At 49.5% G+C, this 26747-nt stretch overlaps 1 protein-coding gene across 4 annotated transcripts in view; it reads right to left on the bottom strand.

Annotated features, from left to right (window-relative positions):
* Positions 1-13842: 13842 nt before the first annotated feature.
* CHD3 (chromodomain helicase DNA binding protein 3) overlaps positions 13843-26747 on the bottom strand; it is a 73952-nt gene continuing 61047 nt past the window's right edge. For 2 of the 4 annotated variants that reach the window (XM_069767417.1, XM_069767415.1), the window contains exons 32-40: positions 23703-23847; positions 23156-23245; positions 22899-23051; positions 22400-22508; positions 21771-21903; positions 21268-21478; positions 20910-21073; positions 20587-20701; positions 13843-14498 (exon numbers count right to left, since the gene is read on the bottom strand). In XM_069767417.1, coding sequence (XP_069623518.1) covers positions 14398-14498; positions 20587-20701; positions 20910-21073; positions 21268-21478; positions 21771-21903; positions 22400-22508; positions 22899-23051; positions 23156-23245; positions 23703-23847 — 1221 coding nt within the window. In that variant the 3' untranslated portion in view covers positions 13843-14397. The remainder of the gene's footprint in view (positions 14499-20586; positions 20702-20909; positions 21074-21267; positions 21479-21770; positions 21904-22399; positions 22509-22898; positions 23052-23155; positions 23246-23702; positions 23848-26747) is intronic. The other 2 variants (XM_069767414.1, XM_069767416.1) reach the window with 1 other exon arrangement.

Here is a 26747-nt window from a genome sequence, read left to right as displayed (position 1 = left end):
AGTTGATATAAGGTGCGTTCGCAGTCTGGGGTCCACCGTGCAGCTAAGACACCTGCTGCTCGGTAATGACGGACTAAATGGTATAATTTGAGTACACACACGGGTTAGCTTCACCCGGTATGAAGGAAGCGAACTCTGTTGCATCACAGGGCCACAATACCGCACATAGAGCGTAACCAAGGAGTCACAGAACTCTGCCCCAAGACTCAGGGTAAGAGTCCCTCTAGATCTCTTGCGCTCGACACCGCTACTGCGGTGCCAGGGAAACTAAAGTAAATATTTACCGCACTTGAGTGCCTGCAGCGCCGCTCTGGCGGACACCACTAACCACCCTAAACAGGGCGATGAAAGCGCACTATCTGCGCATGGTGCCGCACTGGTGGTGGCTGCTAACTGAATTCAGTAACTTGTGCAATTGTGCAGGATAGCACTGTTGGGCGCTAGGTAGCTTCCACCATTCGCGAGCCGGCAACAACACTAGAGATGGGAATGATTTGGAGCTTTCATCCATCGACAAGCATACATCCACACACAAGTTAATAAGTTTACACTAGCGCATGGCCGAGCGGCCATGCAAACCTTTTATAGCAGTAGCACTCCAGGACCATCCTGATGGTCCAATAGGAGCCACAACAGGACCTGAGCATGTGACCCCCGACCTCCAATGGGAGCTCATCTCGTGGGCATGCTCAGTGTGGGAAAAGCAGGACTTAGTCCCTGAAACGCCTGCTCGCTGCTGAACAGTGCTGGCTACAAAAAGCAGAGCCTGGAAAGGTAGCAGTAACCAAGCGCACAGTAGCAGCTTGAGCCAGACACTGGGACCGACGTCTCTGCTGAGTAGGTTCCACTGCGGCTGGAGGAGAATGGGAGACCGCAGTGGACATGGTTCGAGATTCCACCTGTGCAGGGCGGGAACTCGAAACCTAACATGGCCCCCCTCCTTGGGCTAGCTACGTTCACAAGGTTGCAATGAGCAGCGGAACCCGAATGTGCTCCACAGGTTATTATTATTATTTATTGTTATAGCGCCATTTATTCCATGGCGCTTTACATGTGAGGAGGGGTATACATAATAAAAACAAGTACAATAATCTTAAACAATACAAGTCATAACTGGTACAGGAGGAGTGAGGACCCTGCCTGCGAAGACTCACAATCTACAAGGGATGGGTGAGGATACAGTAGGCGAGGATAGAGCTGGTCATGCAGCGGTTTGGTCGATCCCCAGGTAGGTAAGTTCCCAGGTTCTGTCCTCTGGGCCATGACCCTTCCAGTCCACCAGATAGTACTTTTTGCCACATACCACCTTGCACTCCAAGATAGAATTCACCTCCAACCCGATTGTCCCGGCAGATGACTCGGAAAACCGCGACATGTAAACAGGCTTTAAGAGGGACACATGAAAGGTGTCGGTGATACCCAGGCGTGGAGGAAGAGCCAGACGGTAGACCACAGGATTAACCTGTTCCAGAACCTTGATGGGACCTAAGTAGCGAGGCGCAAACTTAGTGGACTCAACTCGCAGCCTGATACTCCGGGCGGAGAGCCACACTAAGTCGCCAGGAGCAAAGGTTGGAGCGGGACACCAATGTGCATCGGCAGAGACCCTCATTCTCTCCTTGGAGGCCAGTATGGCATCCTGTGTGCAGTCCCAGATGTCCCGTGCTTCCACTGCCCAGTCTGCCACCCTAGAGTCAGCGGAAGACACGGGCATGGGCACAGGAACCCGCGGATGCTGGCTGTAATTAAGGAGGAATGGGGTCTGCCCAGTGGAGTCGGCTACGGCGTTGTTCAAGGCAAACTCCGCCCATGGTAGCAAGGTGTTACGCCCACAGGGCATGGGGAAATATAGTGGACTCACTAGACCACTGATGGAGCAGTGACAGCTGTATACCCAGTACACAAGAGACAGGAGAATGGCTTCAAAATGCAAAGGTATTTGATTAAATGAAGTATTAAACAAACAGAAAGAGGTGCCTGAGAGAAGAACCCTCTGGACCACAACACTGAACCACGTAGTGGAGCACCGGGCAAGGTGTACCCCTATACAGGGATTCCCCCGTCACAACACCAGATGGCCTAAATGCCGCAGTATCCGGACCAGAGGGACGACCCGTACAGACCATATAAACAAGACGGTGGAATTCAAGCTCTATCAGTGAAGAGGATCCTGGAAGCTCTGTGTAGTTTCGGAAAGGCTGATCCAGCCGGCAGCAATATCAGGATAGTTCTACGAGGAGCAGCTCAGTCAGCCTGGAGTGGAAACCGGGGAGTCCAGAAGGATCCAGAATAGGGAACTGCCAGCGGAGGATACTGAGGAGACAGAGGGATTAGAAAACCAAAAGTAAACTACACTTTGCAGAGCAGAGCACAGCAGCGTGTGGACTGAGCAGAGGGCCATAAACAATAGAATGAACACATTGTCCAGGCACCTCCCATAATGGGAGGATGCCTTTTATGCACAGAGCATCATAGCACAGAGAGCCTTAATAGAGAACAGGTGTTCTGCTGTTTTAAGTATGTGCAGGAAGCGGGGCGCGCCTCCTAAGAGCATTTCCAGGAGACCTGCCAAGAGGATGCAGGTTCTTAGCAGAGAAAGGAGCCGCTGATCGTCTGGAGCCACGGACAGGGTGAGTAGTACCAGTGGAGCTGTGTGAAAGGTGCCGGTCTCCCTTCACAGCAGAGACCGAACCTGCAGCTGAGGGCATGATAGTACCCTCCCCCTTATGCCCCCCCTTCCTCAAACCTGCCAGGAACTTTCTAAGAAGGACCGGGGCATTAATGTTCTCCTCAGGCTCCCAGGACCTCTCCTCAGGACCATATCCCTTCCAATCAACCAGAAAGAGCGACCTGCCCCCTCTTTTCTTCATGGCCAATATGTCCTTCACCTCATAGACATCCTCAGAACAGACAGGAGGAGGAAAATTACCTGGATCCTGGGTAAAGCGACTGAGAACAACTGGCTTCAGCAGGGAGACATGAAAGGAGTTATGGATCCGTAAGGAGGCAGGCAACTTCAAACGATAGCACACATCATTGATCCGGTGGAGCACTTCAAAGGGACCGATGAAACGAGGAGCCAGCTTATAAGAAGGGACCTTAAGACGGATGTGCCTAGAAGACAGCCATACCTTATCTCCTGGTTGAAAAGGTGGTGGATCCAGATGTCTCTTATCCGCATGCTTCTTGGTTTGAACCGATGCCTTCACCAGAGAGGTCCTGGTCTCAGTCCAAACCTTTGTGAAGTCCTTGGCCAGGGAGTCAGCCGCAGGATTGCCGGAGGCAAGAAGCAATGGAGTCGGGATCCTAGGATGCTGTCCATAAACAATGAAAAACGGGGAGTTAGAGGAAGACTCACCAACATGATTGTTGTAAGAAAACTCCGCCCACGGCAGCAGGTCAGCCCAGTCGCTGTGGTGACCATTCACGAAGTGTCGCAAATAGTGGGTGATGACTTGATTCACTCTCTCCACTTGGCCATTAGATTGTGGGTGATAGGCCGAGGAGAAGTCCAGGGTGACCTCCAACAGCTTACAGAGGGACCGCCAGAATCGGGAGACGAATTAAACTCCTCTGTCGGAGACAATGTGCAGTGGAAGTCCGTGAAGCCGAAGGACATGCAGAATGAAGAGCTCCGCAAGTTTAGGAGCAGAAGGGAGACCAGATAGCGGAGTGAAGTGTCCCATCTTGGAGAACCTGTCCACAACAACCCAGATTACTGTACAACCAGGTGATGCTGGCAGATCTGTGAAGTCCATGGCAATGTGTTGCCAGGGAGGAGGCGACCGGCTGGCAGTTTCTTGGGTGTTTTATTACGAGCACAGGAGGGACAGGCTGCAACGAAATCCAGAACATCTTGACGCAAGGTGGGCCACCAGTAGTGTCGAGATATTAATTGTAAAGTCTTCTTTTGACCGGCGTGTCCGGCAAGCTTAGAAGAATGACCCCAGTGTAGAACTCTCCTCTTGTCTCTTTCAGTTACAAGGGTCTTACCGGGAGGGGGCTGCGATAGCCTGACTGGAGCCACCGTGATCATCTTGGACGGTTCAATGATATGCTGAGGCTCCTCTTCAAGGTCGTCAGACAGGAAGGACCTGGAAAGCGCATCAGCTTTAATATTTTTTTCTGCTGGACGGAAATGGAGAGAGAAATTGAACCGAGCAAAAAATAAAGACCAACGAGCCTGGCGAGGATTGAGTCTTTGAGCAGACTGAAGATAGGACAGATTTTTATGATCAGTGTAGATGATGACTGGATGAACTGCGCCTTCAAGCAGATATCGCCAATCCTCTAAGGCGAGCTTAATTGCCAGTAACTCTCTATCCCCAATCGAGTAGTTACGTTCACAGGGCGAGAATGCCTTAGAGAAGAAACCACAGGTCACCATCTTACCGGTAGGCAGTTTTTGTGTGAGGACCGCTCCGGCTCCAGATGACGAAGCGTCCACTTCAAGGAAAAACTGTTTGTTGATCATTGGTCTATGCAGGGCCGGTGCGGTTGAGAAAGCTTGTTTGAGGGAGGTGAAAGCTGACTCAGCCTCAGGAGTCCAATCCTTAGGTTTGGCACCTTTACAGGTCAAGGCAGTGAGTGGACTTACCAAAGAGGAGAAGTGAGGGATGAATTGCCGATAATAGTTGGCGAATCCCAGGAACCGCTGAATGGCCTTGATTCCCTCAGGTCGGGGCCACTTAAGCACGGCAGAGACCTTCTCTGGATCCATCTCGAGACCTGTATCGGAAATGATGTAGCCAAGAAAGGGTAAAGACCTCTGTTCAAACAGACATTTCTCGAACTTTGCATAGAGACGATTCTCCCTCAATCGTTGAAGAACAAGACGAACATTCCTCCTGTGACTTGGTAAGTTGGGAGAAAACACCAGGATGTCGTCCAGATACACCACCACACAAACATAGAGCAGGTCACGGAATACGTCATTGACAAACTCTTGGAAGACGGCGGGTGCATTGCTTAACCCGAAGGGCATCACCAGATATTCATAGTGACCATCTCTCGTGTTGAAGGCAGTTTTCCACTCATCCCCAGATCGTATCCTGATGAGGTTGTAAGCCCCACGGAGATCCAACTTGGTGAAAATTCGGGAACCTCGAAGACGATCAAAAAGCTCTGGAATTAAGGGAAGAGGATATCTAGTCTTTACAGTTATTAGGTTGAGACCACGATAGTCGATGCACGGGCGAAGAGATCCATCTTTCTTCTTGACGAAGAATAATCCAGCTCCAGCCGGAGAGGAGGACTTCTGGATAAACCCTCGAGCCAAATTCTCCTTAATGTACTCGGTCATGGCTTGAGTCTCAGTGGGAGAAAGAGGGTAGATCCTACCTCGAGGCGGAGAAGATCCAGGAACAAGATCGATGGGACAATTGTAAGGCCTGTGAGGAGGAAGAGTCTCGGCTTCCTTCTTGTCGAACACATCTGCGAAGGACCAGTAGGCACGAGGTAACCCGGGTAAAGCTGCAGGAGGCCGCAGGATAGAACCAGGCCGAACTGGTTTGAGGCAGTGATCGAAACAGGACTGACCCCAACGAAGGATATCCCCAGACAGCCAATCCAGGACAGGTTCATGGAGACGCAGCCATGGAAGACCTAGTAGAAATGGTGGAGAAAGATTCGGTAACACATAGATAGAAATCTTCTCCCTGTGGAGTGCTCCAATTTGAAGTTCCACCTCCTCGGTGATGCCAAGAATGGAATCCTTCAGGGGTCTTCCATCTACAGAGATCATGCACTGGGTCCGCTGTAGAGGAATGATTGGGATCCCGAACCGCCTGGCCAGTTTCCTGAATGAAATTTCCACCAGACCCAGAGTCCAGATAGGCCATCTCGGAGAACCGCACCTTTCCGTAGATCACCTGTATGGATATAGTTAGTGGAGGAGAGGAATCATTCTCACCTAGGGAGACCTCCCTTACCTGTCCTAGGCGGAAGAGTTCTTCCGGCCTCTCAGCTCCACTGCATTGCTCGGGAGCGAAGCATCCGCTATAACAATACGGATTTCTTTCGGGCATCTCCTGCAGATTCCTCTTCACCTTTACGCGATCAAGCTCCATGGGTCCATCCCCAGAGACAAGAGCATGAGAAGGCGGAAACCGAGGTTTCGGTGAAGAAGATGCTGGATGTGGAAATTGCTTCTCGAAGATCCTCTCTCTGGAGCGCTCCTGAAGACGCAGGTCAATCCGAATGGCGAGGGATATGAGATCATCCAAATTCTCGGGTAGGTCCCTGACTGCCAACTCATCCTTAATTCTTCCAGATAGCCCTCGCCGGAAGGCTCCGACCAGAGGCTCATTGGTCCACTGGAGCTCCGAAGCTAGGGTGCGAAAAACGGATGGCATACTGACCGACCGAGAGCGAGCCCTGTTGCAGATTGAAGAGAGACTCCATGGCAGATGTAGCACGACCAGGCTCGTCAAATATCTTGCGGAACGTGTCCAAGAATACCTGCAGATCAGACACGATGGGATCATTCCGCTCCATTAGGGGGTTGAACCAAGCTAAAGCCTCTCCCTCCAGATGAGAGGCAAGGAAAGCCACCTTGGCCATGTCTGTCTGAAAATGCTGAGGCAAAAAATGAAAATGCAGCAAGCATAGGTTGAGAAATCCTCTGCACAACTTGGGGTTACCATAGTAACGAGGAGGCTTGCAGAGACAAAGACAGGGTCTCATGGTGGGCTCAACCGTCAGATGCTGTACCTTAGTTAACCGGTCATCCACAGAGGTCATGAAGTCCAACAAGTGGGTCTGCGTCTCAAGTTGGCGATTGAATTCCAGACGGAGCTCTGCTAGCTGTGTCATGTTGGTGGACTCGGCAACCTGTAGAGTAGATAAGCGGGTATCCAGAGTTTGCATGAAGGAAACTAGCTGATCCTGGCCCTGACAAAGCGTAGCCAGCTCTCTCTGAACTGAGTATCGGGTATCAGCGGAGTCCATGGCCTGGACAAACTGTTACGCCCACAGGGCATGGGGAAATATAGTGGATTCACTAGACCACTGATGGAGCAGTGGCAGCTGTATACCCGGTACACAAGAGACAGGAGAATGGCTTCAAAATGCAAAGGTATTTAATTAAATGAAGTATTAAACAAACAGAAAGAGGTGCCTGAGAGAAGAACCCTCTGGACCACAACACTGAACCACGTAGTGGAGCACCGGGCAAGGTGTACCCCTATACAGGGATTCCCCCGTCACAACACCAGATGGCCTAAATGCCGCAGTACCCGGACCAGAGGGACGACCCGTACAGACCATATAAACAAGACGGTGGAATTCAAGCTCTATCAGTGAAGAGGATCCTGGAAGCTCTGTGTAGTTTCGGAAAGGCTGATCCAGCCGGCAGCAATATCAGGATAGTTCTGCGAGGAGCAGCTCAGTCAGCCTGGAGTGGAAACCGGGGAGTCCAGAAGGATCCAGAATAGGGAACTGCCAGCGGAGGATACTGAGGAGACAGAGGGATTAGAAAACCAAAAGTAAACTACACTTTGCAGAGCAGAGCACAGCAGCGTGTGGACTGAGCAGAGGGCCATAAACAATAGAATGAACACATTGTCCAGGCACCTCCCATAATGGGAGGATGCCTTTTATGCACAGAGCATCATAGCACAGAGAGCCTTAATAGAGAACAGGTGTTCTGCTGTTTTAAGTATGTGCAGGAAGCGGGGCACGCCTCCTAAGAGCATTTCCAGGAGACCTGCCAAGAGGATGCAGGTTCTTAGCAGAGAAAGGAGCCGCTGATCGTCTGGAGCCACGGACAGGGTGAGTAGTACCAGTGGAGCTGTGTGAAAGGTGCCGGTCTCCCTTCACAGCAGAGACCGAACCTGCAGCTGAGGGCATGATACAAGGATGCCCAGTCATCCTGCCTGGCCGAGACAAAATGTCGTAGTTATGTGACCAGGGTCTGGTTGGCCCTCTCTCTTCCAACCCATTTGTCTCAGGATGGTATGCCGGAGAGATTCAGCTCAATACTAAGTAGGCGACAAAGCTCTCTCCAGAACCGAGATGCAAACTGGGGACCCCGGCCACTGACCATCTTATCAGGCATATCGTGTAAGCGGAAGACATGTTTGACAAACAACGCCGTGCAGAAGGTAACCGTGGGAGAGGCACCAAATGCACCATTTTAGAGAAATGATCGGTAACTACCCAAATAACGGTGCAGCTACGGGACTTGGGTAAACCTACCACAAAGTCCATCTCCCAGGGCCTATCAGCCACCGGTAGGGGGTAAAGTAGCCCAGCAGGCCATTGTCGAGAAGACCTATTCTTGACGCAAGCCCGAATATAGTCTTCGACGTCACAGGCCATATGCGGCCACCAGTACGTCCTCGCCAGAAGCTCTGATGTTCTCTTGATCCCGAAATGTCCACCCACCCTGGACAAGTGAGCCCAAGAGAGAACCTCCGGTCGCAAATTAGATGGCACGAAAGTCTTTCCCAGGGGCACAGACTCCAGCGACACCGGAGCCACAGTTCTCAGACTCTCGGAAGGGACAATTAACCGAGGCTCCTCCTCTGATGACACCACAGAGCGGGAGAGAGCGTCGGCACAAATGTTCTCCCCGGATAGGAAATGAAGGGTGAAGTGGAACCGGGAGAAGAACAGGGACCATCTAGCCTGGTGAGAATTTAGTCGCTGGGCTGTTTGCAAATACACCAAATTCTTGTGGTCAGTGTAAACTTGGAAGGGAAAGCGAGCTCCCTCAAGGAGGTGTCTCCACTCTGAAAAGGCCAGCTTCATTGCCAGCAACTCCCTGTCCCCGATGGAATAATTCCTCTCTGCCGGAGTGAAGGTCTTGGAGTAGAAGAAGCAAGGATGCTTCCAACCTTGAGCGTCCTTTTGGAAAAGGACACCTCCAGCACCGACGGATGAGGCATCCACCTAAATAATGAAGGGCTTATCTACATCGGGACGATGCAGAATGGGAGCGCTAGCAAAATGGGAAATAACAAATAAGAAGGCCTTGGAGACCTCCTCCGACCACAATGTGGGATTTGCACCTTTCTTGGTGAGGGCTGCCAGGGGAGCTACCAAAGTGGAGAATGAACTGGCGATAATAATTAATGAACCCCATAAAGCGCTGCACCGCTTTGAGAGAATGAGGTTCCTGCCAGTCCATCACATCCTGTAGCTTGGCAGGATCCATAGCTAATCCCCGGGCTGAGATGATATAGCCCAGGAAAGGCAAGGACTCCTGCTCAAACAGGCACTTCTCCAACTTAGCATACAGGGAGTTTGCCCGTTGGAGGTCGAAGACTCTGCAAACATCTCTCCGGTAGGAATCTATATCTGGAGAGTAGATGAGAATATCATCCAGACAGACTACCACTGAGGTGGTGAGCATATCCCGGAAGATGTCATTTACAAAGTCTTGGAAGACGGCTGGGGCATTACAGAGCCCAAAGGGCATCACCAGATACTCATAGTGCCCATCCCTTGTATTAAAAGCAGTCTTCCATTCGTCCCCCTCACGGATGCGAATCAGGTTGTAAGCACCCCGCAGATCTAACTTGTAAATACCCTCGCTCCCCATAGTCTACCGAAGAGCTGAGATATCAGGGGCAAAGGGTACTTCTTCTTAACAGTGATGGCGTTAAGACCCCGGTAGTCAATACATGGACGCAATTCTCCGTTCTTCTTTTGCACAAAGAAGAACCCCGCCTCAGCAGGTGACACTGACTTACTAATGAATCCTCTTGCCAGATTTTCCTGGATGTATTGTGACATTGCCTCCATCCCCTGGGAGGCTCTGACCCAGGCAAGAGATCAATAGGATAGTCATGAGCGGTGAGGCGGAAAAGTCTCTACTCTCTTGGAGAATATGTCTGTGCGCATAAGACCAATAGTGTTTGGGGAGAGAGGTAAGATCTGCGGGTACCTCTGTTGTGGCAACCTGAACGCACTCCCTCAGACATCTGTCCTCACAAGATTTACTCCATCCCAGAATTCTCCCAGAGGACCACTCTATATGTGGAGAGCGGTAACGCAACCAAGGTATCCCAAGCAGTATCTCGTCTATTCCCTCAGGAATGACAAGAAGGGAAATGATCTCCTGATGGGTTGAAGACATGGATAATGTAAATGGGATGGTCTGGTGTGTAATTTGTGAGGGCAGTGTCGACCCATTCACCACTCTTACGGTCACTGGTTTGGCTAGCATAACCAAGGGTATTGCGTGCCGTTGGGCAAAGGCTGAGGACATGAAATTTCCCTCCACCCCGGAATCCACACAAAGCTCGACCGTAAAAGTGGAAGGGCCTTAAGGTAGTCGTCCCCTTGAAGGACAATTTGGAGGAAAATGCCACTGTGTCTAGTGAACCTCCTCCTAGTTACTAGACGCAGTCGTTTCCCCTGCCGCTGTGGACATTTCTTGGTATAATGTCCTTACTGCTGACAGACATTACAGACCATGGGTATTCAAGCTGCCCGAGACTAAGGACCTGCTCAAAAAACCTCCATGGCCTCATACGCCTGAACAGGGGACTCCAGAGGCTTGGCGAAGGTGGGTGCCAGCTGAAACCTCTGCCTACACTGGGCTCGCTCCAACCCCTGCTCATGAAAACAGAGGTCAATGCAAGTGGATATGGCTATCAGCTCTTCCAGTGTGATGGGAATCTCGCTAGTGGCCAAGGCATCCTTCACATGGTCAGCCAGTCCTCTCCAGAACACAGGGATCCGGCCACTCCAGCTCAGATGCCAAAGTTCGGAAGTGAATGGAAAAATGACTGACCATGGATGAATCCTGTGTCAAAGCCAGCGAGCGCCAAATCATGGGAGACACGAGGTCCCAAAAAGACCTGTCTCAGAGAGTCCAGAAACTTTGGAGCACTCTGCACCACATGATCGTCACGCTCCCACAGCAGGGTTGCCCACTCCAACGCCCTGCCCGACAACAGGGATACAATAAATCCCATCTTCGCCCGCTCCGTGGGAAAAAATGCAGCCAGGAGCTCAGGGTGTATGGCACACTGACTCATGAATCCCCGACACAGCTTACTGTCACCAGTAAACTTATCAGCTAGCGGGAGATGGGATAATGTCGGAGCAGGGGTGGCAGTGGACAACCTGGCTGCAGCTATGCTAGCAGCCTGAACAGCGACAGCGGTAACATCCACAGCCGAAGTTGTACCCTCAAGAGCCGCCAACCTGCCCTCCAGCTGCTGGATGTACCTGTGTAGACACTGTCCGCCATTACAAGCCAGACCCTGGCGCTAGTGTAATGTTAAGACTGGCGGAACAAACCAAATAATTGGAGATGATATAAGGTGCGTTTGCAGTTCGGGGTCCGCCGTGCAGCTAAGAGACCTGCTGCTCGGTAAAGATGGACTATATGGCGGTATAATGTGAGCACACACACGGGTTAGCTTCACCCGGTATGAAGGAAGCGAACCCTGTTGCGTCACAGGGCCGCGATACCGCACAGAGATAAACAAGGCAACACAGAACTCTGCCCCAAGACTCAGGGTAAGAGTCCCTCTAGATCTCTTGCACTCGACACCGCTACTGTGGTGCCAGGGAAACTAAGGCAGGTTCACACTGCATTTTAGCGGTCCGTTAGACAGACTGTTACACCGCGGCATAACGCGGTGTAACGCAGTCCGTTTAAGCCGCCATTATGCCCTATGTCGGACGCATGGCTAGCGCACGCCCACAATGGGCGCGCGCTAGCGATGTGCCGTCATTGAGTGACGGACCCTGGGACGCAGGCTGCAGCGTTTCCGGGTCTGTCACTGCTAGCGCAGATAGAGCATCTGCTAGCTCTATCTGCGCTAGCGGTATGACAAGTCAGCACTTGCGTTAACAGCAGCCCGTTAACGCATGTGTTGAACGGGCTGCTGTTAATGCAGTGTGAACCCGGCCTAAAATAAATATTTACCGCACAACAACACTAGAGATGGGAATGATTCGGAGCTTTCATCAATCGACAGGCATATATCCACACACACACACAAAGTTAATAAGTTTACACTAGCGCATGGCCGAGCGGCCATGCAAACCTTTTATAGCAGTAGCGCTCCAGGACCATCCTGATGGTCCAATAGGAGCCGCAACAGGACCTGAGCATGTGACCCCCGACCTCCAATGGGAGGTCGTCCTGTGGGCATGCTGAGTGTAGGAAAAGCAGGACTTAGTCCCTGAAACGTCTGCTCGCTGCTGAACAGTGTTGGCTACAAAGGCAGAGCCTTGAAAGGCAGCAGTTATCAAGCGCATTGTATCAGCTTGAGCAAGACGCTGGGACCGACGTCTCTGCTGAGCAGGTTCCACTGCGGCTGTAGGAGAACGAGAGACCGCAGTGGACATGGTTCGAGATTCCTCCTGTGCAGCGGCAGGAACTCGACACCTAACACATGGCTCCCCATCCCAATCCTGGTATGCATGGCCCCCTCTTCCCTATGCTTGTATGCATGGCCCCCTCATCCCCACCCTGGTATACATGGCTCCTCATCCCCATCCTGGTATACATGGCTCCTCATCCCCCATCCTGGTATACATGGCTCCTCATCCCCCATCCTGGTATACATGACCCCCGTATACATGGCTCCTCATCCCCATCCTGATATACATGGCCTCCTCATCCCTATCCTGGTATACATGACTCCTCATCCCCATCCTGGAATGCATGGCTCCCATCTCTGTTCTGGTATGCATGGCCCCTTAAGAAAAACATAAAAAAGACATTACAATTACCTTCCTGCGCACCCTCGCAGCATCGTGTTCCGGTGCCAGCAGCTGATTTATGCTTGTAAGCAGCGCATGGCAGTGATGTCATGTGCTGCTTACAAGCAGAGGACAGCTGCCAGAATGCTCACTGTCCGTCACACCGGTACGATGTGCGTGGAGAGCTGTGAATATTCATTTCTCTGTAATAGCGTGCAGTGTCAGCCGCAGGCTTCCTGCACCGGCTGGGCTTTCACTCGTGCCACTACTAAAGTGAATGAATATTCACTGTCCTCCACGCCCATGGGAGTGGAGAGAGGTGAATATTCATTTCTGTTAAATAGTGGGCACACGTGACTGCCTGGCCGCTGCTGCTGCCACTGTGCACGCCAATACAGAGAAATGAATGTTCACTGCCAGCGCAGTGAATATTCATTTCTCTTTGGCAGCGGGCGCAGGAGTTAGCCGCGGTAGCCGGCTCCCCCTCCATATTCTGGACCTTCACTCGAGTATAAGCCAAGGGGGGCATTTTCAGCATAAAAAATGTGCTGAAAAACTCTGCTTATACTCGAGTGTATATGGTATGTTACACTTTGAGCGTGGAGCACTCATCCAGTGTCAGTGCGCGGACAGGAGACAGTTCGCTCTGGGTGTTGCAGTCAATGTAAGGTACCGGCTTTATTATGCAATTAGGAGGGCACAGGGTGATCCTGGACTTTCCTGCAGTAGCAATGAGCACATATTGGCATGACCCTGCTCCAACACCCGCGTCGCGTCTACAAACCTTTTCTGATCTGTTTTCCCGGCTCCACTTCAGCAGCCACAGACTAGTGACCTGACCGTTGGATGAGGGTCTTGTGAATCAGTTCATAGATTTTATAATAAGACCCAGAGGAATATATATATATATATATTATATAGGCAAAGTTTGTACCTGTATATTATGACTCCTAATGCTTACAGGAGCCAGGATTTCACCATTTCGATGCGTTGTATGTTTTACTTTAAAAAAAAAAAAAAAGTCTGCAGCCGCATCTCCCTCCTATCCCTTTTTGGTGAATTACCATGGGTCTGGCCTGTAACTTTCTAGCAATGATTCGTTAGATGAGATATAGGCCTCGAAATGCGCTCATCAAACACACTGACAAAGAAATACTCTGTGTACCCCAAGGGTCTGAAATAAAAAGTATAATTTATATGTACATCAGGAGACAAAAGCGGACCATGAAATAAGAACAACCACGTGTGGCGTTGCGAGGCCAAGGCAGAGGTATACTGAAAGCAATGTGTGTATCGTATATATACATGGTATACATCATTAGCGAGGACACCGGGGGAAGGCAGGCCATCGGCAAGAGGACGAAAGGAACAGAGAGACTGACGACAGACTTGAAGCGCTATCGGAGATCACTGCTCATTTTTGCGGAGGGGGCACGGTTACTGCTGCCGGTGTCGCCCTCGGGGCGTAGGTGCAGGGGAGAGGGGGGCGCAGATCCCAGTTCACCTTCCTCACATCGGCGTGAGCTCTTTCATCGTCCATGCCACCCTGCAGGGATGGGAAAGGATTCATTGTAGGCTTCGTTCTATGCCGGTGCCAAGGTGGGAATATGGGCGACGACCCGACGGGGGTGCGGCACTTTTGGACGGTCGCGTTGGTCACTGCTTCCCCCGGATTTGCACAAGGCTTTCCCATTCAATAGCAAAACACCGGGCGGGAGGGGAAAGCGGTCAGTCATCGATACAGATCACCTCTCCGGATCGTCCATCTTTCCGTTCCATTAGATCCATCTCCCGCTCCTTCTTTACCAGGATGGGAGGCCCGTTAGAAGCTGCCGAAATTAAAGATAAAAAAATATCAAGGCAAATATGCAAGTTTATCCAGTGCTATACATGCAGGCTTAACCGAGACAAATCCAGAGCTGCATTCACAATTCTGCTGCCACTATGCTCAGATCATTGTAATATAGTTAAAGGGGTTGTCAAATATCTATTGGGATCCCCACCGATCCCAAGAACAGGGGTCTAAAAAGTTCCCTGCTTAAACAGATAACGAGCATGTAAAAGTTTGGGCACCAATCATCAAAAATTATTGTTATTTGTGAACATTTAAGCAAGTTTAAGATGAAATGATCTCAAAAACGCCTTAAGTTAATGACACATTTCCTTGTATTTTAGAGAAAATAAAGCATAGTGTCACTTTATACATTTTAAAAATTACAAAAAAGGAAAATTTGCCCTTTACACAGTTCGAAATGTAATTAAGAAACAACAGTTACCAGGAACAGTGGAGGTCCAGAAAAGGTCTGGAAGATGAAGCAAAATTTCAGTGAGAGCCACTCGTAGGATTGCTAGAGGCAAATCAGATCCCCGCTTGACTGCAAAAGACCTTCAGAAAGATTTAGCAGACTCTGGAGTCGTGGCACATTGCTCTACTGTTCGGAGACACCTGCACAAATATGGCCTTCATGGAAGAGTCATCAGAAGAAAACCTCTCCTGCATCCTCCCCATAAAATTCAGCATCTTAAAGGGAACCTTTCACCCCCAAAATCGAAGGTGAGCTAAGCCCACCGGCATCAGGGGCTTATCTACAGCATTCTGTAATTCTATAGATCAGCCCCCAATGTATCCTGAAAGATGAGAGTTTACCGTATATACTAGAGTATAAGCCGACCCCCCCTAATTTTGCAACAAAAAAACTGGGAAAACTTATTGACTCGAGTATAAGCCTAGGGTGGAAAATGCAGTAGCTACCGGTAAATGTCAAAAATAAATACCAATAAAAGTAAAATTAATTGAGACATCAGTAGGTTAAGTGTTTTTGAATATCCATATTGAATCAGGAGCCCCATATATTGCTCCATACAGTTCATGATGGGCCTCATAAGATGCTCCATACAAAATAAGCCCCATATAATGCTCCATTCAGAATACGCCCCATATAATGCTCCATACAGTTCATGATGGGCCCCATAAGATGCTCCATATTAAAATATGCCCCATATAATGCTCTATGCAGTTCTTTATGGCCCCATAGATGCCCCATATAATGCTCTATGCAGTTCTTTATGGCCCCATAGATGCCCCATATAATGCTCCATGCAGTTCTTTATGGCCCCATAGATGCTCCATATAATGCTCCATACAGTTCTTTATGGCCCCATAGATGCTCCATATAATGCTCCATGCAGTTCTTTATGGCCCCATAGATGCTCCATATAATGCTCCATGCAGTTCTTTATGGCCCCATACAATGCTCCATGCAGTTCTTTATGGCCCCGTATAATGCTCCATGCAGTTCTTTATGGCCTCATAGATGCTCCATATAATGCTCCATACAGTTCTTTATGGCCCCATAGATGCTCCATATAATGCTCCATGTAGTTCTTTATTGCCCCATAGATGCCCGATAAAATGCTCCATGCAGTTAATTATGGCCCCATAGATGCTCCATGCAGTTAATTATGGCCCCATAGATGCCCCTTATAATGCTCCATACAGTTAATTATGGCCCCATAGATGCCCCATATAATGCTCCATACAGTTAATTATGGCCCCATAGATGCCCCATATAATGCTCCATACAGTTCTTTATGGCCCCATAGATGCTCCATATAATGCTCCATACAGTTCTTTATGGCCCCATATAATGCTCCATGCAGTTCTTTATGGCCCCACATAATGCTCCATGCAGTTCTTTATGGCCCCATAGATGCTCCATATAATGCTCCATGCAGTTCTTTATGGCCCCATATAATGAGCCATATAATGCTCCATGCAGTTCTTTATGGCCCCATAGATGCTCCATACAGTTCTTTATGGCTCCATATAATGCTCCATACAGTTCTTTATGGCCCCATAGATGCTCCATATAATGCTCCATGCAGTTCTTTATGGCCCCATATAATGCTCCATGCAGTTATGGCCCCATAGATGCTCCATATAATGCTCCATACAGTTCTTTATGGCCCCATAGATGCCCCATATAATGCTCCATGCAGTTCTTTATGGCCCCATATAATGCTCCATGCAGTTCTTTATGGCCCCATATAATGCTCCATGCAGTTCTTTATGGCCCCATATAATGCTCCATGCAGTTCTTTATGGCCCCATAGATGCTCCATATAATGCTCCATGCAGTTCTTTATGGCTCCATATAATGCTCCATGCAGTTCTTTATGGCCCCATATAATGCTCCATGCAGTTCTTTATGGCCCCATATAATGCTCCATGCAGTTCTTTATGGCCCCATATAATGCTCCATGCAGTTCTTTATGGCCCCATAGATGCTCCATATAATGCTCCATGCAGTTCTTTATGGCCCCATATAATGCTCCATGCAGTTCTTTATGGCCCCATAGATGCTCCATATAATGCTCCATGCAGTTCTTTATGGCCCCATAGATGCTCCATATAATGCTCCATGCAGTTCTTTATGGCCCCATAGATGCTCCATATAATGCTCCATGCAGTTCTTTATGGCCCCATATAATGCTCCATGCAGTTCTTTATGGCCCCATATAATGCTCCATGTAGTTCTTTATGGCCCCATATAATGCTCCATGCAGTTCTTTATGGCCCCATAGATGCTCCATATAATGCTCCATGCAGTTCTTTATGGCCCCATATAATGCTCCATGCAGTTCTTTATGGCCCCATAGATGCTCCATATAATGCTCCATGCAGTTCTTTATGGCCCCATAGATGCTCCATATAATGCTCCATGCAGTTCTTTATGGCCCCATAGATGCTCCATATAATGCTCCATGCAGTTCTTTATGGCCCCATATAATGCTCCATGCAGTTCTTTATGGCCCCATATAATGCTCCATGCAGTTCTTTATGGCCCCATAGATGCTCCATATAACATTGTGCCACATGTAATGTTGCTGCTACTGCTGCTGCACTAAAAAAAGAAAAATGACATACTCACCTCTCATCGCTGCTCCTCAGCGTCCCGTCTCTCCGCACTGACTGTTCAGGCAGAGGGCGGCGTGCACACTAATACGTCATCGCGCCCTCTGACCTGAACAGTCACTGCAGAGGACGCGGAAGACAGAGAGCGGCGGTGGAACGAGGAAAGGTGACTATGAAATACTCGCCTGCTCCCAGCGCTCCTGACGCGGTACCCGCATGTCCCATGGTCTCCGGGCGCGGCAGCTTCTTCCTGTAATAAGCGGTCACATGGTATCGCTCATTACATTAATGAATATGCGGCTCCACCCCTATGGGAGTGGAGTCCATATTCATTACCTTAATGAGCGGTACCAGTGACAGCCGAACAGGGGAAGAAGCTGCAGGCGCCCGGAGACCGTGGGACATGCGGAGACCGCATCAGGAGCGCCGGGAGCAGGTGAGTATTTGACAGTCGTCGCTCCCCCCCCCTCGCCTTCCATGACTCGAGTATAAGCCGAGAGGGGCACTTTCAGCCCATTTTTTTGGGCTGAAAATCTTGGCTTATACTCGAGTATATACGGTAGATTATACTCACCCAGGGGCGGTTCCCACTGCGGTCCAGGTCTGATGGGCATCGCGGTCCGGGGCCTCCCATCTTCTTACGATGACATCCTCTTTATGTTTGCACACTGCGGCTCTGGCGCAGGCGTACCTTGTCTGTCCTGTTGAGGGCAGAGCAAAGCACTGCAGTGCACAGGCACTGGGCCTGTCTGACCTTTCCCGGCCCCTGCGCACTGCAGTACTTTGCTCTGCCCTCAACAGGGCAGACAAGGTACGCCTGCGCCAGAACCGCAGCGTGCAGACAAGAAGAGGATGTCATCGTAAGAAGATGGGAGGCTCCGGACCGCAGCGGGACCGCCCCTGGGTGAGTATAATCTAACCTCTTTTTCTCATCTTTCAGGATACATCAGGGGCTTATCTACAGTATTCCAGAATGCTGTAGATAAGTCCCTGATGCCGGTGGGCTTAGCTCAACTTCGATTTTGGGGGCGACAGGTTCCCTTTAAGTATGCAATAGAACATCTAAGCAAGCCTTATGCACTTTGGAAACAAGTCCTGTGGACCGATGAGGTTAAAATAGAGCCCCTTGGCCACAATTATCAAAAAGTATGTGTGGAGAAACAAGGGCACAGAATTTCAGGAAAAGAACATCTCGCCAACCATTAAGCATGGTGGTGGATCAATCATGCTTTGGGGTTGTGTTGCAGACAATGCATTGGGGAACATTTCACCGATAGAGGGAAGAATGGATTCAGTGAAATTTCAATAAATTCTTGATACAAACATAAAACCATTTGTTGAAAAGCTGAAGGTGAAAAGAGGAAAAGAGGATGGCTGCTACAAATGGATAATGATCCTAAACACAGGTCACAATCCACTATAGCCGACCAGAAAAGGCGCAAGATGAAGGTTTTACAATGGACCTCACAGTCCCCTGATCTGAGCATCATTGCTATTTTGAGGTCTAGCAACAGATTATCAGAGGATGGAAGAAGATCCATGAATCTCGCAGAACTGAAGGAATTCTCCAAGGAACAATAGAAGAAAATTCCTCAAACAAGAATTGAAAGACTCTTGTCCGGCTACAAAAAGCGTTTACAAGCTGTGATACTTTCAAAAGGGGCAAAGTGCCCAAAATTTTGCGTCGGACTATTATGATTTTTTAAATGTAAAAGATGACTTCAACTTTAGGCCTTTTAGAGATTATTTCATCTTCACCTTGCTTAACTGTTCATAACAATAGGTGCCGAAGCCTTTACATGTCCCTGTGTTTTCTTATACATAGGTCAGCGAGGGATCATTGACCTGTCATAAGCCAAGCAGAGCATCACAAACCCTCCCACAACCCCGCCCCAGAATCTCATTTATTGAAAACTACAAATAAAGATTACACAAGAACCACAAGACGGATTTCATCACCAGGTATCATTGCAATCAGTATAACGGCGCCGAGCTGACACTGTGTGTAGATAACTGCGCACAATCCTGCTGACAGGTTCCCTTTAAAGGCCCCTTCACATTAAGCGACGCTGCAGCGATACCGACAACGATCCGGATCGCTGCAGCGTCGCTGTTTGGTCGCTGGAGAGCTGTCACACAGACAGCTCTCCAGCGACCAACGATGCAGGTAACCAGGGTAAACATCGGGTAACTAAGCGCAGGGCCACGCTTAGTAACCCGATGTTTACCCTGGTTACCATCCTAAAAGTAAAAAAAAAAAAAAAAACACTACATACTTACCTACAGCCGTCTGTCCTCCAGCGCTGTGCTCTGCACTCCTCCTGTACTGGCTGTGAGCACAGCGGCCGGAAAGCAGAACGGTGACGTCACCGCTCTGCTTTCCGGCTGACCGACGCTCACAGCCAGTGCAGGAGGAGTGCAGAGCACAGCGCCGGAGGACAGACGGCTGTAGGTAAGTATGTAGTGTTTGTTTTTTTTTACTTTTAGGATGGTAACCAGGGTAAACATCGGGTTACTAAGCGCGGCCCTGCGCTTAGTTACCCGATGTTTACCCTGGTTACCAGCGAAGACATCGCTGAATCGGTGTCACACACGCCGATTCAGCGATGTCAGCGGGAGAGCCAGCGACCAAAGAAAGGTCTGGCCCTCTAGCCCCGACATCACAGCAGGATTCTGATCGCTGCTGGGTGTCAAACTGAACGATATCGCTAGCGAGGACGCTGCAACGTCACGGATTGCTAGCGATATCGTTTAGTGTGAAGGTACCTTAACAGTCACAGATAACATTAAACCGGAGCCGTGCGTCTACTACGGTGCAGATTAAGAGCAAGATTTACTATGGAAATCGACAGAGGGGAGAGGGGACTAGTGGCTGCTACAAACACACCAGACAGTAAAAACAGCACATCCAGTAGGAGATGGAGACGAATTACACAGACGAGGTACAAAGAACAGGAATACAAAAGACGGGAAGGAGAGAACGAAGATGGCCGTCTTCTTACCTGACAGGAAGGACCCCAGAGGCATTTGATTATAATTTGTCCCAGTATGTGGAGGGTTGCTCGGAAAATGCCCCCCGAAGAGAGGAGGCGTAGTGTAAGGACCAGGGGGAAAAACCTGGGAGGGTAGAGAGAATTTAGTGGGATTGTGTGACAAAAACAGATCACGTCGTGACATCAGCCCTCTATCCCAGATATTGCCCCACCGACCTCACTAATATTTTCCGTAACGTACAATGACCCCCATAATGACCATGGAAAATATTTCCTCCCACACCCCCCCAATCCTTCCCGCTTGCCCACAGGCTATAACCCTGGTTTCTCACCGGAGGAGCGCCGCTCTCGCTCCCTTTGCTTGCCAGGCGGCTCAGGATGCTGCGCTCGGACATCTGCAGGCGGGCCGCGATGGGCGGGATGCGTGCGAGGGAGGCCGGCAGGCGCGTCACGTCTGCCTTCATGTCGCTCAACAGCTCCTCCAGCTGGTTCAACACTGAATAGAGGGAGAGCTCAGGCACAAACCAGACCCCTGAGAACCAAGACTCCTCTTCCCTCAACACTAGTTTAAGGACTACAACTCACAGAATGCCCTTATAGCTTCAGCTTGGCCGTAGACCCCCTGGTCTACGACAATCAATCACAAGTATAGGTGCAGTGACCCTCCCTGCCCGCTCCTCCTCCTCTTACCTTCCCTTCCTTTACCTTTATGGAGGACGGCGTTTGCCGGTTTGTTTCCCGCCAGTGATTCCTTGGACAAGTGTTGGTGACTCTCCGCTAGACACTCCACCTCCGAGAAGCGGGCGTTCAGGGCCATCGCCGGATGGGACGGGTCCTGGGTCATGTTCAGATAGGCGGCGCGGCGCAGCTGCTCCTCAATCACCAGCGCCTGCTCCAGAAGCTGTCAGAGAAAACAGGAACAGTGACGAGAGGAAGAGATCACAGTGTGGATTATCTAGTGATCCTCATATGTCCACCTCCGAAATCATGGTACTACAGGATATATTCTGTATTATACCCCAGAGCTGCACTCACTGTGTACATACATTACTGATCCTGAGTTACATCCTGTATTATACTCCAGAGCTGCACTCACTATTCTGCTGGTGCAGTCACTGTGTACATTACATTACTGATCCTGAGTTACCTCCTGTATTATACTCCAGAGCTGCACTCATAACTGTAGCTCGTACCTTAAACCTTCTGGCCAGGAACTTGTTCTTCATCTCCAGGAAGTTGCCTTTGTTGGTTTCGGATTTGAACGGTTCATTGATCATGGTGAAGCGAGGGTCGTTTTGCAGGTCCTGCCACCGCGCGTACCCATGTCTGAAATGGGGCTCAGGAAATGTTTAACGAGAACACTCTGATAACTGATAATGGGGGTAGTAGATTTCTTGTGGAAATTTCCATCCCAAAGCTTTGGCTTCCGCAGTTTTGTGTTCCTATGACAACACTTCCAGTTTGCACACTGAGTAGGGAGGAGCTGGTGGCATTGCAGGGTTTGGCGGTCAGAATGCTGAGCTTTGTATAACTCCGCCCACAGCACTGATTGGTAACTTCCTGTGTGTACTGTCAGCAATCTGCCAATGAGTGGTGGGGGCGGGGTTACACAGAATAGCTCGACTGGTCTGCATGTGACACCTAGTCCTGCAGTGATAATCTCCTGCTGATAAAACATTGATTGTATTGAAAGTAGAGCACACAGCCTAATAAGTGATATATAGCTGGAATAAGGGTGTCTGCGCCTACATCATGCTGCTGTCAACCTGCGCATTTACTATGGGTAATTAAAATCCAAAATAGTCCTAAGATAAAAGGATACATGACGACTCCGGCCAGTAACCAATAATCGTGGCGACGGTGCCAGATCTCATTCAGCCGGCCGGAGCAGATGGCCGCCCGCTCCTCGTTCTGCCACAAGGTGTGAAGCTCTGAGAGATAACAACACACACATCAATGTCTGGGATCAGACCTTCAACTACGGGTGTGGAAAGGTTTCTATAAGTGTCCTAATACATCAAACAGCGTCGGTATGCAGCTCCTATGCCTAGCTATGTGTCTCTATAGTAACAGACAACAGAGCTGAATACTGTAGTCGCACTTACTCCAAGGGCCCCCTACAGACAGACATTAGGAAAGGGGCCGATGGACTGAAGTAACGTGACTGTGCCGGGTTTATCTGTAACCCCCGAGACACATCGCTATGCACAGAAGCTGTATACATAAAACGGCAGACTATTTCATATCGAGACTGAATGCAGATTAGCATGGATGCAGAGGAGCAATGATGAAAGGGACGCAGACGTATTCCCAGCCTCCACCTGTGAAGCCGCCGTCTGCGATGTTAAACATGAAGCGCGGCCTCTCGGGCCGGCTCTCCTCCTTCCTCCCGTTGCTGTTCCTCGTCTCCTCGCGCTGATTGTTGGTCTTCAGCTCTTTTAGCGTTTCCCTCTGGAACTTGACATCCTCGGGCCCTAAGAGGTCACATGTGTCATTAGCACCATGGCAAACACAAGCCGAAGGCTGGAAGCCATCACTACTGGGAAGACCAACATGGACTGGACTCTGGAAGACTCACCCCTCGGCATCTCTCCCTGCGCGGGGTCTGGCCTTTCTGCTGTTACGTCCTTCTCTGTGGCGCCATCTTGTGGTTTCTCTGGCTGGGGAGCTAAAGGATGAGAATTACATATCTTATATGAATGGGTGAACCCTGGTGTGGGACAGGAGCCTGCGACCTCCGTCTCCCTGCTGGAATCCCCGGCGTCGGCTCTGATCCGTAGGCATGAACGCATCTATTCAACGCCGCATGCGCACACACACACACCGTAGACCCATATAACGCAAGACATCCATACAACACTGTAGACCCATATAACACCGCGGACCCATACAATGCATCGCACCCATCCAACGCCATAGACCCAAACATCATTGCAGATCCATATAACGCAACACATACATGCAAAACTGCGGACCCACATAACACCACGGACCCATGCAATGCATCGCACCCACAGAACACCGCACACACATATAGCGCTGCCAACCTACTCGAAAGCGGAGCTCGGGATGCCGGCAGACAATAAGCAGGTTGCATCCGTCCTACACCAGCCGTATATACCCACCGCTCCGCTCTTCCACCACTGGGGTCCGGGACTCCGGCTCTTGTCTCCCTTGTGACTGATCGGACGTTTCTGGAATCAGTTTCTCGTCGCTTGTTTCTGGAGCAATGCTGGAAGGTGGACTCACCGTATCCTGAGGAGTGGGGGTCTGCAACACGAGTAAAAGGCAGAATGTGAACGAAAACTCCTAGCTCCATTGAAAAGTGGTTGTTAGACTGACAGCAACAACTAAATGGTTGACAGCAGCAACTAAACAGTTAACGGCAGCACTGGGAGGTCAGCTCTGGAGCCCCTGCACCTGGACACCTAAGTGCTAACATACACGTACATCATTTTATTCTAAGGGGTTGAAACTGGCATTTTGTGGGGGGCGTGACCGGATGTGGAGCTGAGCGGACGTGCGAGGCTCGAGCTCCCTAACCACCAGCTATCATAAGCGGCCCAAAGCACAGTGAGGTGACCGGAGGAGGTCAGATCTGAAGATAAGATAAGCCAGGCGGTGGTGCACTCCAGGAATGAAGCGAGGGAGAAGGAGGGGGCAGGCGCCCAGCAGGGTCCAGGTCTTTGAAGCGATGGGTAGTTGGATCCGAGATGGCGACCGCAACTCTCACCACGCGGCCGCCGGCAGCAGCAGGAGTGATGGCAGTGTGAAGCAAAGGTCAGAGCTGCACAGTGAATCACTCCACCAGCCCCAAACTCCCAGCAAAACTGAAAGATCCCTGAGCACACAGAGCTATTCACCAACGCTGCAGTCCCTGCTTTTCCCCCCTGCTAGGAATGCTGAAGGTTCAGAGCCTGAAGATTTACAGCCACTAAACACAGCCCTGACCGTCTCCTCAGACTCTCCTATTACAGACTCCAATTCTGCCCCTGTCACTGTAGCCACACTCAAATCCCTGCTGGGAGACCTGAAGCAAGCCATTCATACTGATATCACAACGGCTTTCACTGAGCTACATAAAGAAATAACGCAGATTGGCGACAGAACCTCACACATAGAGGGGAAACTGGAGGAATATACTACGGCGCACAACCAACTAGTAGACGCGCATAATGAAGCGGACGAAGAAATCATGGCCCTAAAACTGAAGCTTGCAGACCTAGAAGACCGATCCAGGCGCAATAACCTACGTTTCAGAGGAATCCCTGAGAGTGTGTCAGCGGATACACTAAAGGAGTTTCTAATGGACTTCTTCACAATTCTGGTGCCGTCAGCAGAACAGAGGGACCTGCTGATTGACAGGGCACATCGGATCCCCAAACCAAAGTCTGCTCCCAGCTCCGCACCGCGAGACGTGATAGCCAGGCTGCACTTCTACCATTTCAAGGAGGCAGTGACCAAGTCAGCGTCGGCAAAGCAAGAACTTCCAGAAAGATTCCGGAACATTCTGGTGTTCACCGACTTGTCTGCGACAACCCTGAACAGGAGGCGAGAATTCTCATCCGCAACCAAGATTCTACGGGACAACAGTATTGTCTACAAGTGGGGATATCCAGTAAAGCTCATCGTGACGAAAAACGGAACTTCACACGTCCTTGCGTCTCCCAGAGAGGCCATGACCCTGCTCCAGGAATGGTCCCTGACATCAGTGGATGAAGATACCAGCTCCCCACTAAAGAAAAGACCCCCGACACTGAACAAAGAATGGACCTGATTCTCACGCAAGTACTCTGTTACCATATGTATCCCCTGTGTGCCTATGCCGGGACACCACACTGTTATTTTTTTGCCTGGCTGGCAGGTTGAAGGGGCATGAGAATATTGCTTTCGTTTTTTCTATTCTCTCCCCCCCTTTAATACTGGATAGGAACGACTATCCAGTTGGTTCACATAGAACCGGACTATGAGTTGTACAAGTTGTACTTGTTCTGGTTGTTGTTAATTACTTTAACCCCTTTGTTTCCCTTATTATTATCCTGTATCTGGTGACTGATTGAATTTTTTTTTCTTTTTTGTAACTGATGGTATTTCAAATATCTAGCATTAATGTGAAAGGCCTAAACAGCCCTTTCAAGAGATCGTTATTATGGAAGGAAGCCCAGGCACTCAAAGCGGACATACTATGTGTCCAAGAAACTCATTTAAATCGTGATGATACCCATAGACTACAACATAAAAATTACCCCCATATCTATGTGTCATATGCGGCGAAAAAGAAGAGAGGGGTAGCGATTGCAATAAAAGACACTGTAGCGTTCCAGCTTGTTGATAGCGTTCTGGATGATGAAGGCAGATATGTAATATTGATATGTAGCATCAATAACAAGGTGTATACAATTGCATCTATATATGCACCCAATACAGGTCAAATCACTTTTATTAAAGACCTCGTAACTAAATTATCCAAAATAAAACAAGGATCCCTGCTAATCTGTGGAGATTTTAACCTCGTCCCGATCCCCAACATAGACAAATCTTGGTGCTCAAAGAAAAAGTCCCAATCCCATGCGCTGTCCCAGTGTCTTATATCAGAAGAATTGTATGACACGTGGAGGGTCCTTCATGCTTCTGAAAGGGATTATACATATTACTCCCACCCACATAAAGTATATTCAAGAATAGATCTAATAGTAGTGCATAAATGGCTCCTACAAAATATACAATCAGCAAAAATTGGGAACATAACCTGGTCGGACCACGCTCCTGTAACATGCCAAATTAAAGAGACGTACAATAATTTAACTTATTCTCCGTGGAGAATTAATAACTTCTTAATAGCCTCAGATAATATTAAATCCCAACTTAACGACCTTCTCCAGGAATTTTTTGATATCAATAGTACCCCTGACATATCCCCGACCACAGTGTGGTGCGCCCACAAGGCCTATATAAGAGGGCGGCTAATACAGATAGCAGCGCAACACAAAAAATTGAGAATGCGACAAATAGAAGAGCTCAATAAAAATATAGCAACAATGGAAAACATCCATAAACATAGCCCATCACCCACGGTATATAGAAAACTACAAAAGGCAAGATACGAACTATATCAGCTATTCCAATATAAATATGAGCATAATTTGAGGAGGAATAAAGCTAAATATTAT

Source organism: Ranitomeya imitator, chromosome 4, assembly GCF_032444005.1.
Source record: "Ranitomeya imitator isolate aRanImi1 chromosome 4, aRanImi1.pri, whole genome shotgun sequence".
Classification (NCBI taxonomy): domain Eukaryota; kingdom Metazoa; phylum Chordata; class Amphibia; order Anura; family Dendrobatidae; genus Ranitomeya; species Ranitomeya imitator.
The sequence above is the reverse complement of the archived record's forward strand: the minus strand, read 5'-3'. Positions and strand labels throughout refer to the sequence as shown.